This window comes from Coregonus clupeaformis, chromosome 24, assembly GCF_020615455.1.
Source record: "Coregonus clupeaformis isolate EN_2021a chromosome 24, ASM2061545v1, whole genome shotgun sequence".
Lineage (NCBI taxonomy): Eukaryota > Metazoa > Chordata > Actinopteri > Salmoniformes > Salmonidae > Coregonus > Coregonus clupeaformis.
Window position 1 is genome coordinate 7,189,537 of NC_059215.1, and position 17,618 is coordinate 7,207,154.

Genomic DNA, 17,618 nt, shown 5'->3' on the forward strand with positions numbered 1-17,618 from the left:
AATAACAACAACAAAATCCAGAAAAACGCATGTCAAAAAATGTTATAAATTGATTTGGATTGTAATGAGGGAAATAAGTATTTGACCCCTCTGCAAAACATGACTTAGTACTTGGTGGCAATCACCGAGGTCAGACGTTTCTTGTAGTTGGCCACCAGGTTTGCACACATCTCAGGAGGGATTTTGTCCCACTCCTCTTTGCAGATCTTCTCCAAGTCATTAAGGTTTCGAGGCTGACGTTTGGCAACTCAAACCTTCAGCTCCCTCCACAGATTTTCTATGGGATTAAGGTCTGGAGACTGGTTAGGCCACTCCAGGACCTTAATGTGCTTCTTCTTGAGCCACTCCTTTGTTGCCTTGGTTGTGTGTTTTGGGTCATTGTCATGCTGGAATACCCATCCACGACCCATTTTCAATGCCCTGGCTGAGGGAAGGAGGTTCTCACCCAAGATTTGACGGTACATGGCCCTGTCCATTGTCCCTTTGATGCGGTGAAGTTGTCCTGTCCCCTTAGCAGAAAAACACCCCCAAAGCATAAAGTTTCCACCTCCATGTTTGACGGTGGGGATGGTGTTCTTGGGGTCATAGGCAGCATTCCTCCTCCTCCAAACACGGCGAGTTGAGTTGATGCCAAAGAGCTCCATTTTGGTCTCATCTGACCACAACACTTTCACCCAGTTCTCCTCTGAATCATTCAGATGTTCATTGGCAAACTTCAGACGGGCTTGTATATGTGCTTTCTTGAGCAGGGGGACCTTGCGGGCGCTGCAGGATTTGTCCTTTTTTTTTTGTCATTTTAGCAGACACTCTTATCCAGAGCGACTTACAGTTAGTGAGTGCATACATTTTCATACTGGCCCCCCGTGGGAAACGAACCCACAACCCTGGCGTTGCAAGCGCCATGCTCTACCAACTGAGCTACAGGGGACTACAGTCCTTCACGGCGTAGTGTGTTACCAATTGTTTTCTTGGTGACTATGGTCCCAGCTGCCTTGAGATCATTGACAAGATCCTCCCGTGTAGTTCTGGGCTGATTCCTCACCGTTCTCATGATCATTGCAACTCCACGAGGTGAGATCTTGCATGGAAGCCCCAGGCCGAGGGAGATTGACATTTATTTAATGTTTCTTCCATTTGCGAATAATCGCACCAACTGTTGTCACCTTCTCACCAAGCTGCTTGGCGATGGTCTTGTAGCCCATTCCAGCCTTGTGTAGGTCTACAATCTTGTCCCTGACATCCTTGGAGAGCTCTTTGGTCTTGGCCATGGTGGAGAGTTTGGAATCTGATTGATTGATTGCTTCTGTGGACAGGTGTCTTTTATACAGGTAACAAGCTGAGATTTGGAGCACTCCCTTTAAGAGTGTGCTCTTAATCTCAGCTCGTTACCTGTATAAAAAACACCTGGGAGCCAGAAATCTTTCTGATTGAGAGGGGGTCAAATACTTATTTCCCTAATTAAAATGCAAATCAATTTATAATATTTTTGACATGCGTTTTTCTGGATTTTTTTGTTGTTATTCTGTCTCTCACAATTCAAATAAACCTACCGTTAAAATAACGTACAAAATCAGCAGGGGATCAAATACTTTTTTCCCTCACTGTACCTACAGTTGAAGTCGGAAGTTTACATACACCTTAGCTCAGTTTTTCACAATTCCTGACATTTAATCCAAGTAAAAATTCCCTGTCTTAGGTCAGTTAGGATCACCACTTCATTTTAAGAATGTGAAATGTCAGAATAATAATAGAGAGAATGATTTATTTAAGCTTTTATTTCTTTTATCACATTCCCAGTGGGTCAGAAGTTTACATACACTCAATTAGTATTTGGTAGCATTGCCTTTAAATTGTTTAACTTGGGTCAAACGTTTTGGGTAGCCTTCCACAAGCTTCCCACAATAATTTGGGTGAGTTTTAGCCCATTCCTCCTGACAGATCAGGAGTAACTGGGTCAGGTTTGTAGGCCTCCTTGCTCGCACATGCTTTTTCAGTTCTGCCCACACATTTTCTATAGGATTGAGGTCAGGGCTTTGTTGTTGATGGCCACTTGACTTTGTTGTCCTTAAAGCCATTTTGCCACAGCTTTGGAAGTATGCTTGCAAAGACCCATTTCCGACCAAGCTTTAACTTCCTGACTGATGTCTTGAGATGTTGCTTCAATATATCCACATTTTTCCTTCCTCATGATGCCATCTATTTTGTGAAGTGCACCAGTTCCTCCTGCAGCAAAGCACCCCCACAGCATGATGCTGCCACCCCCGTGCTTCACGGTTGGGATGCTGTTCTTTGGCTTGCAAGCCCCCCCCCCCCCCTTTTTCCTCCAAACATAACGATTGTCATTATGGCCAAACAGTTCAATTTTTGTTTCATCAGACCAGAGGACATTTCTCTAAAAGTACGATCTTTGTCCCCATGTGCAGTTGCAAACCGTAGTCTGGCTTTTTTATGGCGGTTTTGGAGCAGTGGCTTATTCCTTGCTAAGCGGCCTTTCGAGTTATGTCGATATTGGAATGTGGATATAGATAATTTTGTACCTGTTTCCTCCAGCATCTTCACAAGGTCCTTTGTCTTGTTCTGGGATTTATTTGCACTTTTCGCACCAAAGTACGTTCATCTCTAGGTAACAGAACGCATCTCCTTCCTGAGCGGTATGACGGCTGCGTGGTCCCATGGTGTTTATACTTGCGTACTATTGTTTGTACAGATGAACGTGGTACCTTCAGGCGTTTGGAAATTGCTCCCAAGGATGAACCAGACTCGTGGAGGTCTACAATTGTTTTTCTGAGGTCTTGGCTGATTTCTTTTGATTTTCCCATAATGTGAAGCAAAGAGGCACAGAGTTTGAAGGTAGGCCTTGAAATACATCCACAGGTACACCTCCAATTGACTCAAATGATGTCAATTAGCCTATCAGCTTCTAAAGCCATGACATCATTTTCAGGAATTTTCCAAGCTGTTTAAAGGCACAGTCAACTTAGTGTATGTAAACTTCTGACACACTGGAATTGTGATACAGTGAATTTTATGTGAAATAATCTGTCTGTAAACAATTGTGTAATTTAGCATACACTCTTATCCAGAGCGACTTACAGTTAGTGAGTGCATACATTTTTTCTTTTTTCCCTATAGAGCTCCATCTTTATGGAATGGTCTGCCTATCCATGTGAGACGCAGACTCAGTCTCAACCTTTTAGTCTTTACTGAAGACTCATCTCTTCAGTAGGTCCTATGATTGAGTGTAGTCTGGCTCAGGGGTGCGAAGGTGAACGGAAAGGCACTGGAGCGACAAACCGCCCTTGCTGTCTCTGCCTGGCCAGTTCCTGTCTCTCCATTGCGATTTTCTGCCTCTGACCCTATTACGGGGGCTGAGTAATGGGAGGCCCCACCATTCTCTGCAAAGGAGATAGATGGATTCATCTACGGAAGAGGGACCGTCGATAACAAACAGTCTGTAAGTGGGCTTACTGGTGCTTTCCATGCTGTCCCTAGGAGGTTTGCGTCACTTGAGTGGGTTGTGTCACTGACGTGATCTTCCTGTCCGGTTTGTCGCCCCCTTGGGCTCGTGCAGTGGAGGAGATCTTCGTGGGCAATACTCAGTCTTGTCTCAGGGTACTAGGTTGGTGGTCTGTTGATATCCCTCTGGTGGTGTGGGGACTATGCTTTGGCAAAGTGGGTGGGGTTATATCCTGCCTGGTTGGCCCTGTCCGGGGGTATCGTAGGACGGGGCCACAGTGTCTCCCGACCCCGCCTGTCTCAGCCTCCAGTATCTATGCTGCAATAGTATATGTGCCGTGGGGCTAGGGTCAGTCTGTTATAGCTGGTTTTATTCTCCTGTCTTATCTGGTGTCATGTGAATTTAAGTATGCTCCCTCTAAATCTCTCCCTCCCCTCCCGGAGGACCTGAGCCCTAGGACCATGCCTCTGGACTACCTGGCCTGATGACTCCTTGCTGTCCCCAGTCCACCTGGTCGTACTGCTGCTCCAGTTTCCACTCTTCTGCCTGCGGCTATGGAACCCTGACCTGTTCACCGGACGTGCTACCTTGTCCCAGACCTGCTGTTTTCAACTCTCTCTCTCTACCACACCTGCTATTTCAACCTCTAAATGCCCGGCTATGAAAAGCCAAGTGACATTTATGCCTGATGTACTGACCAGTTGCAACCTCTACAACCACTGTGATTATTATTTGACCCTGCTGGTCATCTATGAACGTTTGAACATCTTGGAGAAAAATCTGGCCTTAATGGCCATGTACTGTTATAATCTCCACTCTGCACAAAAGGGGACTGGCCACCCCTCAGAGCCTGGTTCCTGTCTAAGTTTCTTCCTAGGTTTCTGCCTTTCTAGGGAGTTTTTCCTAGCCATCTGCATTGCTTGCTCTTTGGGGTTTTAGGCTGGGTTTCTGTATAGCACTTTGTGACATCTGCTGATGTAAAAAGGGCTTTATAAATACATTTGATTGATTGATTGAAACAACTCATTATCGCCATCTGCCGGCATTTGGGCTATGAGCTCATAAAGTTACCAATTAGCATTTCGAAACTGCTTTCTCATACTCAAGCAGAAATACATCCACGTTTACTTCAAATCAATCTATTTTGAAAGCTTACTAAAAATGCCCTTACCATTTTAAAACTGCAGTAAAAGTGCAGTAGTTGCAGTCGACTGTGGTATTTTGGACGCAGTATTTGCAGCATACTGCAGTTATACTGCACTCTGAGTGCAATCTTTTTTCGTTAGGGTGGTATCCTGCATTTCCTAACACTAACAGATTGTTTTCCTCTGCCAGCTTTCCCTACAGTGTTTTCTTCCCACCTGGTCCAGCATGAGGTTGTGGCCAACTACAGCCACCTGTTCTGGGTGCCTGGCTCTGACCTGGCCCTCGTCCCCTACATGCTGCTGGCCCACATAGACGTGGTGCCTGCTGAGGAGAGCGACGGATGGGAGGCCCCACCATTCTCTGCAAAGGAGATAGATGGATTCATCTACGGAAGAGGGACCATCGATAACAAACAGTCTGTCATGGTGAGGCCGTGAGGGTTGACTGTGGGTAGATGTTTATGGAACCTGGGTGTTCCAAGAACAAGGACCAGAGTGCAGAGATAAATCTATTATTTGTTTGGTATGTTTTTATCTCTGTGAGCCAGAGGCCCAAGAGTATTGCATAATCAACAATGTGGTTCCTGTTACTGTTTTTCTCACCCAATAATAAGATTTCACATTATGTGAGAATTTAACCAGCCAATTTTTTTCACTGTAGGGAATTCTCCAGGCGCTGGAGTACCTGTTGATAAGAGGTTATTCGCCGCAAAGGGGATTCTTCATTGGTCTGGGTCATGATGAGGAGGTTTGTGAAGTTGGTAGAGGTATTTATTTCACAAACCGAAAAAGTACAGAAATCAGAAAGAGGATTTTGTCTGTGTAAACTGTAGGTGAGTGGCTTCCAAGGGGCCATGAACATAGTGAGGGTGCTGAAGAAGAAAGGGGTGCAGCTGGCGTTCGTACTGGATGAGGGTCTGGCTGTGCTGGATGGAGTCATCAGTGGTCTGCAGGGGCCTGCTGCTCTGTAAGCATTCATTCATTCACTCTTCTCTCATATTTAGTGTCTTGATAAGTAATTATAACCACTGCCCCTCTTAAAGGCCCAATGTAGCCATTTTTTATCTCAATATGAACTGATTTCTGGGTAACAATTAAGTACCTTTTTAATAATTTTCCATTTAAAATAGTCAGAAATAAAAAGAAATAGCTTTTTAGCAAAAAAAAATGTTCTTAAGCAAGAATTTGGCTAGGACTGTCTGGGAGTGGTCTGAGTGAGGGGTGTAATTGGAGGGGCTAATTTGGGAGGGATATGTAACCTGAAAACTAGCTGTTTTGGTCTATTAAGTCAAAACTCCACCCATGCAAAACCTGCTGATTACAAGGTCCTATGTAAATTGTCTTTTCAAGCAGCAACAATCAGAAAATAACATTAGCTAGGTTTCTGTCCAATTGGCGACAGATCTTCATGTGAATATATATATTTTTGCATATAACAATATGCACATTTTCCCACCAGAGATGTTTCCATCAAACAGACTTATTGCGGATAAAAGGCTGTGTGTGATGACGTAGTGCACATAAAAATAAATTTACAAATGGATTTCCATCACATTTTACTGATGGTTTTGTCACAAAAACTGTTGCATTATATAGCAAATATGCCCACTCTGATCTTGGCACGTGCACTCTAGCCAACGGCTTGCAGATACAGTGCGGGTAGGCTACCTACATGATGAGATTATTATTGATAAGAGCAAAATTGTACCAGCTGTTTCCATCAGCCCGGTCGTGACTTTTTTAATGCGTCACGTAGTTAATCCGCATGAAATGGTTGGATGGAAACCTGGTTACTGATCAAATTTTCACTCTTTGTTAGTTTCATCAGCTGTTGTACAATATGATATAAAACACAAGAAAACTTAATTTTGACTGCACTGGTCCTTTATGAGTAATTACTGGTGGTATGATACAGTGGTATAACAATTTATAGACAGTTTTTTTTAAATGTTACAAATATGGTTTAAGTCATAGATTGCAATCACAGTATATTAAAAGTGTATGTGCCTGCCAACGTGCAATCACTGGAGAATAAACTGGATGAGCTCCGTTCGAGACTATCCTATCAACGGGACATTAAAAACGAATATCTTATGTTTCTAGTTGTCAATAACAGCTGGTGCGTGATGTCTAATATTAAGGAAGTCTCAAGGTATTGCTCGCCTGAGGTAGAGTACCTCATGATAAGCTGTAGACCACACTATCTACCAAGAGTTTTTATCTATATTTTTCATAGCCGTCTATTTACCACCACAAAACGATGCTGGCACTAAGACCGCACTCAACAAGCTATATAAGGCCATAAGCAAACAAGAAAATGCTCATCCAGAAGCGGCGCTCCTAGTGGCCGGGGACTTTAATGCAGGCAAACTTAAATCCGTTTTACCTGATTTCTACCAGCATGTCACGTGCAACCAGAGGAAAAAAAACTCTAGACCACATTTACTCCACACACAGAGACGCATACAATGCTCTCCCTCGCCCTCCATTTGGCAAATCTGACCATAATTCTATCCTCCTGATTCCTGCTTACAAGCAAAAATTAAAGCAGGAAGTACCAGTGACCTGCTCAATACGTAAGTGGTCAGATGACGCGGATGCTACGCTACAGGACTGTTTTGCTAGCACAGACTGGAATATTTTCCGGGATTCATCCAATGGCATTGAGGAGTATACCACCTCAGTCACCGGCTTAATAAGTGCATCGACGACGTCGTCCCCACAGTGACCGTACATACATATCCCAACCAGAAGCCATGGATTACAGGCAACATCTAGAGCTGCTGCTTTCAAGGAGCGGGACACTAATCCGGACGCTTATAAGAAATTCCGCTATGCCCTCAGACGAACCATCAAACAGCCAAAGCGTCAATACAGGACTAAGATTGAATCCTACTACACCGGCTCCGACGCTCGTCGGATGTGGCAGGGCTTGCAAACTATTCCGGACTACAAAGGGAAACCCAGCCGTGAGGTGCCCAGTGACGCGAGCCTACCAGACGGGCAAAATGCCTTTTTATGCTCGCTTCGAGGCAAGCAACACTGAAGCATGAATGAGAGCATCAGCTGTTCTGGATGACTGTGTGATCACCCTCTCCGTAGCCAATGTGAGCAAGACCTTTAAACAGGTCAACATTCACAAGGCCGCGGGGCCAGACTGATAACCAAGACATGTACTCAGAGCATGCGCGGACCAACTGGCAAGTGTCTTGACTGACATTTTCAACCTCTCTCTGACTGAATCTGTAATATCTACATGTTTCAAGCAGACCACCATAGTCCCAGTGCCCAAGAAAGTGAAGGTTACCTGCCTAAATGACTACCGCCCCGTAGCACTCACGTCGGTAGCCATGAAGTGCTTTGAAAGGCTGGTCATGGCTCACATCAACACCATCATCCCGGAAACCCCAGACCCACTCCAATGTGCATACCGCCCCAACAGATCCACAGATGACACAATCGCACTCCACACTGCCCTTTCCCAACTGGACAAAAGATACACCAATGTGAGAATGCTGTTAATTGACTACAGTGCAGCGTTCAACACCATAATGCCGACAAAGCTCATCACTAAGCTAAGGACCCTGGGACTAAACACCTCCCTCTGCAACTGGATCCTGGACTTCCTGACGGGCCGCCCCCAGGTGGTAAGGGTAGGCAACAACACATCTGCCACGCTGATCCTCAACACGGGGGCCCCTCAGGGGTGCGTGCTTAGTCCCCTCCTGTACTCCCTGTTCACCCACGACTGCATGGCCAAGCATGACTCCAACACCATTACGTTTGCTGACGACACAACAGTGATGGGCCTGATCACCGACAACGATGAGACAGCCTATAGGGAGGAGGTCAGAGACCTGGCAGTGTGGTGCCAGGTCAACAACTTCTCCCTCAACGTGAGCAAGACAAAGGAGCTTATCGTGGACTATGGGAAAAGGAGGGCTGAACACGCCCCCATTCACATCGACAGGGCTGTAGTGGAGCGGGTCGGGAGTTTCAAGTTCCTTCGTGTCCACATCACCAACAAACTATCATGGTCCAAACACACCAAGACAGTCATGAAGAGGGCACGACAAAGCCCATTCCCCCTCAGGAGACTGAAAAGATTTGGCATTGGTCCCCAGATCAAAAAGTTCTACAGCTGCACCATCGAGAGCATCCTGACCGGTTGCATCACCACCTGGTATGGCAACTGCTCAGCATCTGACCGTAAGGCGCTACAGAGGGTAGTGCGTACGGCCCAGTACATCACTGGGGCCAAGCTTCCTGCCATCCAGGACCTATATACTAGGCGGTGTCAGAGGAAGGCCCAAAAAATTGTCAGACTCCAGTCACCCAAGTTGTACTGTTCTCTCTGCTACCGCACGGCAAGCGGAACCGGAGCAGCAAGTCTAGGTCCAAGAGGTTCCTTAACAGCTTCTACCCCCAAGCCATAAGACTGCTGAACAATTAATCAAATGGCCACCCGGACTATTTACATTGTTTTTACACTGCTGCTACTCACTGTTTATTATCTATGCATAGTCACTTTACCCCTACCTACATGTACAAATTGCCTCGACTAACCTGTACCGCCGCACATTGACTCGTTTGGGGTACCACCAGTATATAGCCTCGTTATTGTTATTTTATTGTGTATTTTATTTGTATTTTTTTACTTTAGTTTATTTAGTAAATATTTTCTTAACTGCATTGCTGGTTAAGGGCTTGTAAGTAAGCATTTCACGGTAAGGTCTACACCTGTTGTATTCGGCGCATGTGACATACAATTTGATTTTGATTTGATTGCCTGTGTCAGGATTGGGATCAGTGAGAAGGGGCTAGCCACGGTGAAGCTGAGCGTCTCCAAGGCCCCGGGTCACTCCTCCATGCCTCCCAGTGAGAGCAGCATAGGCATCCTGGCAGGAGCAGTCAAAAGGTAAGAGGGGATTAGGGAATCGCACTCATCACAGGTACGGCTGGGAATTGTCAGGGACCTCACGATACATTATTATCACAATATTTAGGTGCCGAAGCAATATTTATTGCGATTCTCACGATTCTGTATGTATTGCGATTCGGAATTGCAATTTGATGTTCCAAACATATTGCTCTGCATATGTCTGCTCCTGAGTGGCGCAGCGGTCTAAGGCTCTGGATCTCAGTGCTTGAGGCGTCACTACAGACCCCCTGGTTCGATTCCAGGCTGTATCAAACCGGCCGTGATTGGGAGTCCCATAGGGCGGCGCACAATTGGCCCAGCGTCATCCGGGTTTGGCCGGTGTAGGCCGTCATTGTAAATAAGAATTTGTTCTTAACTGATTTGCCTAGTTAAATAAAGGTTACATTTAAAACATTTAAAAAGAGCTTGCTAGTTCAAAAGAAGATTGAGAACAAGCTATAGGATGAAAAATACCTGAGTTTTGGCGCAAGGTTTAGATTTTTTCATTTTTACAAATTGATACTTGGAGTCAAAGTATCGATTTTATAATATCGTCCAAAATAATATTGTGATATGTAACTATCGATTATTATATATATTTGTAATCACAAGCTAGATGGATCTACTGCAGGGGTGTCAAACGTTGGCGGGTCTGAAGAAACAGCAGTCTGTGTTTACTCACAGCCGAGACATCAGTGACGCTGCAGTGAAAGCTAGCTACCTCATTGCTAATGAAATCGCAGTGGCTTCAAAACCATTTAGTGAGGGTGAATTTGTAAAAACATGCATGATGAAGGCAGCGGAGATTGTGTGCCCTGAAAAGCGGCAGGCTTTTGCAAATATCAGCCTGACAAGAAACACAGTTGCAGACAGGATTTCCGATCTTTCAGTGGATTTGGACAGCCAGTTGAAGCAAAAAGTAAAGTCATTTATTGCGTTTTCGGTTGCAATTGATGAAAGCACAGACATTACAGATGTTGCACAACTGGCCATTTTCATCCGCGGAGTTGATGACACATTGACCGTCACGAGGAGTTCGTGGAGTTGGTGCCGTTGACAGATACAACGACAGCAGCTGATATTTTTACCGCACTCGTCGGCGCGCTGGACAGGGTCGGCGTGGACTGATCCCGCGCTGTCAGCCTGGCTACAGATGGTGCACCCTCAATGATCGGGAAAAAAGCAGGCGTTGTGACAAAGTTCAGAGAGAAAGTGCAATCTGCAAATGGAGGACGTGATTTTTTGACTTTTCACTGTATTTTGCACCAGGAGGCTTTGTGTTGCAAGTCATTAAAGATGGATAACGTCATGAAGGTGGTCATCCAAACTGTTAATTTCATCCGATCCAGAAGCCTGAATCACCGTCAGTTTGACAGCCTTCTCAGAGAGAAAGACCACATCTATGGCCTGCCATACCACACTGAGGTAAGATGGTTAAGCCGAGGTGCTGTGCTGAGGCGTTTCTTTGATTTACGAGAAGAAATTGAACAGTTCATGGAAGAAAAGGGCAAACCAGTGTTAAAATGTCATTCCGCAGAATGGATGCAGGACCTTGCATTTATGGTGGATGTTACAGAGCACCTGAATAACTTGAACAAACAGCTGCAAGGGCGCAACAAAGTTGTCACGCAGTATTATGACAGCATACGTTCTTTCAAGTTGAAGCTGTCATTGTGGGAGACGCAACTTGCCGGTGGTGATGCAGCTCACTTCCCCTGTCTGAAAAATGTGTGCGCGACCCAACATGTGGCAGACATGAAGCGGTTCAAAGATAAAATAACGGGACTGTTACGGGAGTTTGAGCAACGCTTTCAGATTTATGTTTATATGTTTTATGTTGATGTGCTATTGTTTTTAATTGATTTTATTTTATTTGTATATTTAACCTATTCTTGACTCTGTGGTTCTTGCACTTGTTTGGGGAACAGGATTTCATTATTTTTATCTACATTTCTGCCTGAGAAATGACACCCTGATATAGTTCTGTGATCTGTGAAACAGTTCTGTTAATCACTGAGGCATTGTGTGTTTGTGTGTTCTTTGTCCTCAGAACTGTCAAATAACTTGAGGTGTTTTATGATTAATAGTGATGTTGTGCTTTTGGACACTGTCCTCAGGCTCCAGCTTTATGTTTATATGTTTTTATGTTGATGTGCTATTGTTTTTAATTGATTTTATTTTATTTGTATATTTAACCTATTCTTGACTCTGTGGTTCTTGCACTTGTTTGGGGAACAGGATTTCATTATTTTATCTACATTTCTGCCTGAGAAATGACACCCTGATATAGTTCTGGGATCTGTGAAACAGTTCTGTTAATCACTGAGGCATTGTGTGTTTGTGTGTTCTTTTTCTTTAGAATTTTCAAATAAACTTGATGTGTTTTATGATTAATAGTGATGTTGTGCTTGTACTATTTTGGACACACTGTCCTCAGGCTCCAGCTTTATGTTGTATGTTGATCGTATTAAAACAAAGAAAACAATCTGAAGTTGTTGTTTTTAAGTTATATATACCATGATTTTTGGGGGGGTGCGGGGGTGCGTGCGTGCGTGCAACTCAGTATTAGGAAGGTGTTCCTAATGTTTGATAGACTCAGTGTATATAGAGCATGAGACAAAATATTTTACAAGGTCCAAGTTCCCTCTCAGGACCTTTTCAGTTAATAATATTAGTGAACTCAGTAAAGGGAGGAACCTTTGAACCTAAGCACACATTCTCTAAGTCTAAGCACAGGTGATCTGTTTCATCAGGTTGGAGGAGAACCCAATGCCCAGGTTGTTTGGTGAAGGCCCTGAACGTGGGACCTTTGAACACCTGGCTCACAAGGTAATGCTGTGTTTCTAACCTCAGGCCTCAAACATCCTATGGGTCTGCTATAGAGTACATCCTATGGGTCTGCTATAGAGTACATCCTATGGGTCTGCTATAGAGTACATCCTATGGGTCTGCTATAGAGTACATCCTATGGGTCTGCTATAGAGTACATCCTATGGGTCTGCTATAGAGTACATCCTATGGGTCTGCTAGAGTACATCCTATGGGTCTGCTATAGAGTACATCCTATGGGTCTGCTATAGAGTACATCCTATGGGTCTGCTATAGAGTACATCCTATGGGTCTGCTATAGAGTACATCCTATGGGTCTGCTATAGAGTACATCCTATGGGTCTGCTATAGAGCTCCTATGGGTCTGCATGAGTACATCCTATGGGTCTGCTATAGAGTACATCCTATGGGTCTGCTATAGAGTACATCCTATGGGTCTGCTATAGAGTACATCCTATGGGTCTGCTATAGAGTACATCCTATGGGTCTGCTATAGAGTGTTAAAGGGAAAGTCCCGTCAACATTACAACATCTATTTGTCAGTTTAAAAAAACGTTTTTAATCACTTTCTTTCTCTCACAGTTTAGGCTCCCACTAAAATTTGTCATGTCGAATATGTGGCTGTTCTCCCCACTCCTTGGAAGGTAATTTTCCCCTCTGAATTTCACTGGCTTGTTCCATCTTTGATTATTTGAATTACATGCAGATTTATACTCCTATAAAATAAATAGATATCTCATATTGTGGGAATTTATGCTGTTGATTTAATGATGAAACCTAATTAACAGCTGTTATTTGCGTTACAGAGTAATGGAAAGAAGACCTGATACAAATGCTTTTGTGAGAACGACAACTGCAATCACTATGTTCAACTCAGGAGTTAAGGTATAATATCTGGTCATGATGAATTATTTATCGTGCATAAAGTTGTCTGTTAAAAGCCCACACTAGTAGAAATCCACTTTTTCGAGCTGAAAGACGATGGCCAGAAACCACAAGTCTCTATCCAGATAATGAAAAGGCACCTGCGAAGGAACTTATTTGCGGCGTGCATGATCAAGAGCAAAGTCATTATAGCCTATCATTTCACTTCCTTGTGAGAACCATGAGCACGGGCTGACTTGACCTGCCAGCAACTTCCTCTGGGGGGTCCTTTTAATTACATACAGATGTTTTCTTTCTTCACAGGTTAACATTCTTCCTTCCCAAGCTGAGGCCTATGTGAATCTGCGGATACATTCAGCACAGTCACTACAAGAGGTGGGGATTAGTATTTACTACAAGCTCTGTCTAAAGCCGGGTTCCCAAACTGGCGGCCCACAGACCGAATTTGGCCCGTGGGTGATTTTTATTTGGCACCCCAAGTTTTCTAAGTAAAAAAGGTTTGAAATGATTGTTTTAGTCAAATATTATATTAGTTTGTGGGCAATTTGCAGTCTACAAATTATTTGTAATTATGTTCCGGCCCCCTGACCATCTGCTCAAGGAAAAAATTGTCCCGCGGCTGAATCTAGTTGGCGATCCGTGGTCTAATGAATGGTGCTGCGGCATTGCAAATCTGCTGCTATCTATATGGTTCAACCACATGCTATATTAAAAACTCATGTTACTTATGCATTATATTAGCTAGAATCATACAGCACTCTCACAAAATGGAAACACTGAAAATATATTTAATTTAGTCATGCTGGCAACTTTGAAGTAGAGTTGAAGGAAACTGTTCACAGTTTTTACAATGATAGTGCATATGTCCCCCCGTCAGGTTTTGGAGTTGATACAGTCCACAGTGGGAGATGAGAGGGTGAAGATGGAGCTAGTGGATGGCTTTGACCCGCTGCCTGTCAGCTCCTACGATGAAACATCCTTTGGGTTCCAGATCATCAAGAAGACAGTGCTGGACCAGTTCCCACAAGTTACTGTTGCCCCTGGTAAGAAATGGGAGTATGTGGAGAGGGAATGGTATTAGTTTGGTTTGCCCACCATGACGTTGAAAATAATATTTTCTGCTTTTGAAATGGGTTGTTCAGGCAATGGTTTAGCATTTTTATGTCATAGATTTGTATGTTGAGACCTACTATCATATTCCGATGTGCAGGTATCTGCATCGGGAACACAGACAGCCGTCACTACACAGACCTGGCCAAGGACATCTATCGCTTTGCTCCTACGTGGTTCAGACCAGGGGACGCCCAGAGGTAGGGCACACACTGTAACAGAAGTACTGTGAGCCATAACACCCACAAGGAAATATTCTGTATAGAAGAGTTCTCTCCAGCTCCAATCTCTCTATCATGTGTTGAATGTAGTCATAACAATGGCATGTTGAGATTGTTTGAACACAAGGCCCTTTTCTTTTGTTGATCATGAGACTAATACTCCACAGTCTTATGATCTAGCCATGTGACACAGTTGAACCATAAAATGTAAGTCAGCCCTACACACACAGTATCAACGTATCAACTTACTAACACTGTAGTTGGTCACTATCTTTTTATCTTTTCCCTCTACATTTTCAGGTTCCATGGTATTAACGAGAGGATTTCTAAGAAGAACTACGAGGAACTGGTGGTCTTTTACTTCAATCTGATACAGAACTGTGACATCAAGGAGCTCCCTTCTCCCCACAGTGCTGGTCATGAGCTCTAAAGCTGTATGGCATTATGGGTACTGTGGGCGGTGGTTGTGGGGGGTTGTGCTTTGGTGTGTCACGGGGGGCCAGTATGAAAAATGTATGCACTCACTAATTGGAAGTCGCTCTGGATAAGAGTGTCTGCTAAATGACTAAAATGTTAATTGATCACTAAAAAATACTTACCCGTTGTGTATGCCACTCTGGCTGCGTTTACACAGGCAGCCCAATTCTAATATGTTTTTCACTAATTTATCTTTTGACCAATCAGATCAGCTCTGAAAAATATCTGATGTGAAAAGTTCTGACGTGATTAGTCAAAAGACCAATTAGAATATCAGCCTCTTACATTCATAATCCAGATCAAAATGACAATGTGTTGTGTAACATTCTGTTTACCCTGTCAGGTTGGGTCCCTCCTTGATTTTGGAAGAAGCACAGACGTCTTGTGGTGATACTATATGATAAACAACAAACCATGGGCACATTAGCATATATCAATGCTATAGTTTGAATGAAGACAATCGGATTGTATTATCAATGACTACATCAATTCAATGTTACTGAGATATCAAAAGGGGGCAAGATCTTACGAGGAACAGAAATAATACATCAGAGATTTTCATCTGGGCAAAAAATTTTAAAGAAAAGAAAACCCCCCCCCACAAAAAACAACTGGACTCTGGTTACAGTATTGCATTAGAGAGATGGAGTTAGATGTTGGTATGGCCATAGAAAAAACTGTTTTAATTGGTACAAAATCAATTTGATATGTTACTATTATTTTGTTACTGGTCATTGACAACATGAAGCTTGAAGTAGGTGGTTGATGAAGTGTGTGCAGCATGCATGTGAGAGAGCTATTATCTGATATTTGCTGGCCAAATTTCCTCCCTGTGGAATGGTATCTGTAAACAAATATTACATTGTAAAGATATTATATACAAATATTTTTATTTTCAATGCACATTAAATGGTATGAAGATTGAAATCGCAAGCTTTTAAAAGGAGATGTGCCATAACATTTCTGCTGTAATTTTGCATGATATCTTACTTGCTGATTTCTACAAGGTACTTAAGAGCATTTTTTATTTTAAATGTGAATATTAAACACACAGGTTAATTGAGGTGCAATACTTAATCCTCTGTTTCAGATGATAACTGTGAAAGGATCTATTTTTCTTGAAATACTGCTGCCTAGTGTCAGAGGTACTGTGCCAATGACGCTAAAGATATCGTTGATGTGGGGGAGTAGTGAACATAATGGTTAATAAACATGATGCACTGTGGTGACGGCAATCTTTGTTTCCAGTTGATGTGTCCAAACAATGTTCAGTGTCCAAACAATGTACAGTCAGACATGATTTTAAGTGTTCAGACAGTCCTTGCTATCCGGGATCCTTGGGACATCTCTACCCAGTTGAAGTTCACATTTTAAAATGGTTAGGGAAGGGTTAGTTAGGGTTTAGGGTAGGGACATCCCAAGGATCCCGGTTAGCGCCAACTGTGTAGACAGTAGGTCTAAATCCATGCCACATTATTAACAAGTAGCCTCACAATATTGTTTTCTTATTCACCTATTGTAGACTATATACTTACTACTAAGTTGTAGCCTACTTTACAGTTGGAAGATGGCACCGGAGAAGATGGCTGCCGTTTTACAGCCCTCTAACCAATTGTGCTATTACGTATGTTTTTCAGCGTTATTTGTAATTTATTCTGTATATAATGTTTCTGCCACCGTCTCTTATGACCAAAAGAGCTTCTGGATATCAGGACAGCGATTACTCACCTCGTATTGGACGAAGATTTTTTCTTCAAGTAGTCGGACGCAAAGGATATTCTACAGTGGCTTCATCAATAAGTGCATCGATGACGTCGCCCCCACAGTGACTGTACGTACATACCCCAACCAGAAGCCATGGATTACAGTTAACATCCACACTGAGCTAAAGGGTAGAACTGCCACTTTCAAGGAGCGGGACTCTAACCCCTACACAACAGTGGTAGGCCTGATCACCGACAATGATGAGACAGCCTATAGGGAGGAAGTCAGAGACCTGGCCGTGTGGTGCCAGGACAACAACCTCTCCCTCAATGTGATCAAGACAAAGGAGCTGATTGTGGACTGCAGGGAAAAAGAGGACTGAGCACACCCCCATTCTCATCGACAGGGCTGTAGTGGAACAGGTTGAGAGCTTCAAGTTCCTTGGTGTCCACATCACCAACGAACTATCATGGTCCAAACACACCAAGACAGTCGTGAAGAGGGCACGACAAAGCCTATTCCCCCTCAAGAGACTGAAAAGATTTTGCATGGGTCCTCAGATCCTCAAAAAGTTCTACAGCTCCACCATCGAGAGCATCCTGGCTGGTTGCATCACCGCCTGGTATGGCAACTGCTCGACCTCTGACCGCAAGGCAAAACAAAGGGTAGCGCGTACGGCCCAGTACATCACTGGGGCCAAGCTTCCTGCCATCCAGGACGTCTATACCAGGCGATGTCAGAGGAAGGCCCTAAAAGTTGTCAAAGACTCCAGCCACCCTAGTCATAGACTGTTCTCTCTGCTAACGCACGGCAAGCGGAACCGGAGTGCCAAGTCTAGGCCAAAAGGCTTTTTAACAGCTTCTACCCCA

General features: G+C 43.8%; 1 protein-coding gene across 1 annotated transcript; it reads left to right on the top strand.

The window, feature by feature from the left end:
• Positions 1-3,787: 3,787 nt before the first annotated feature.
• On the top strand, positions 3,788-16,270 carry LOC121538493 (N-fatty-acyl-amino acid synthase/hydrolase PM20D1.2). The gene is made up of 12 exons (XM_045206798.1): positions 3,788-3,805; positions 4,744-5,028; positions 5,264-5,350; positions 5,436-5,569; positions 9,401-9,520; positions 12,277-12,352; positions 12,935-12,996; positions 13,159-13,237; positions 13,541-13,612; positions 14,115-14,280; positions 14,448-14,547; positions 14,869-16,270. The coding sequence occupies exons 1-12, from the start codon at positions 3,788-3,790 to the stop codon at positions 14,996-14,998; spliced, it is 1,329 nt and encodes a 442-aa protein (XP_045062733.1). The 3' UTR covers positions 14,999-16,270.
• Positions 16,271-17,618: the final 1,348 nt, after the last annotated feature.

Excerpts from the sequence above, each read along its gene's own strand:
- LOC121538493 (XM_045206798.1), top strand. Across the intron at positions 5,029-5,263 it reads ATAACAAACAGTCTGTCATG|GGAATTCTCCAGGCGCTGGA; the intron begins GTGAGGCCGTGA and ends TTTTCACTGTAG. Across the intron at positions 13,613-14,114 it reads CAGCACAGTCACTACAAGAG|GTTTTGGAGTTGATACAGTC; the intron begins GTGGGGATTAGT and ends TCCCCCCGTCAG.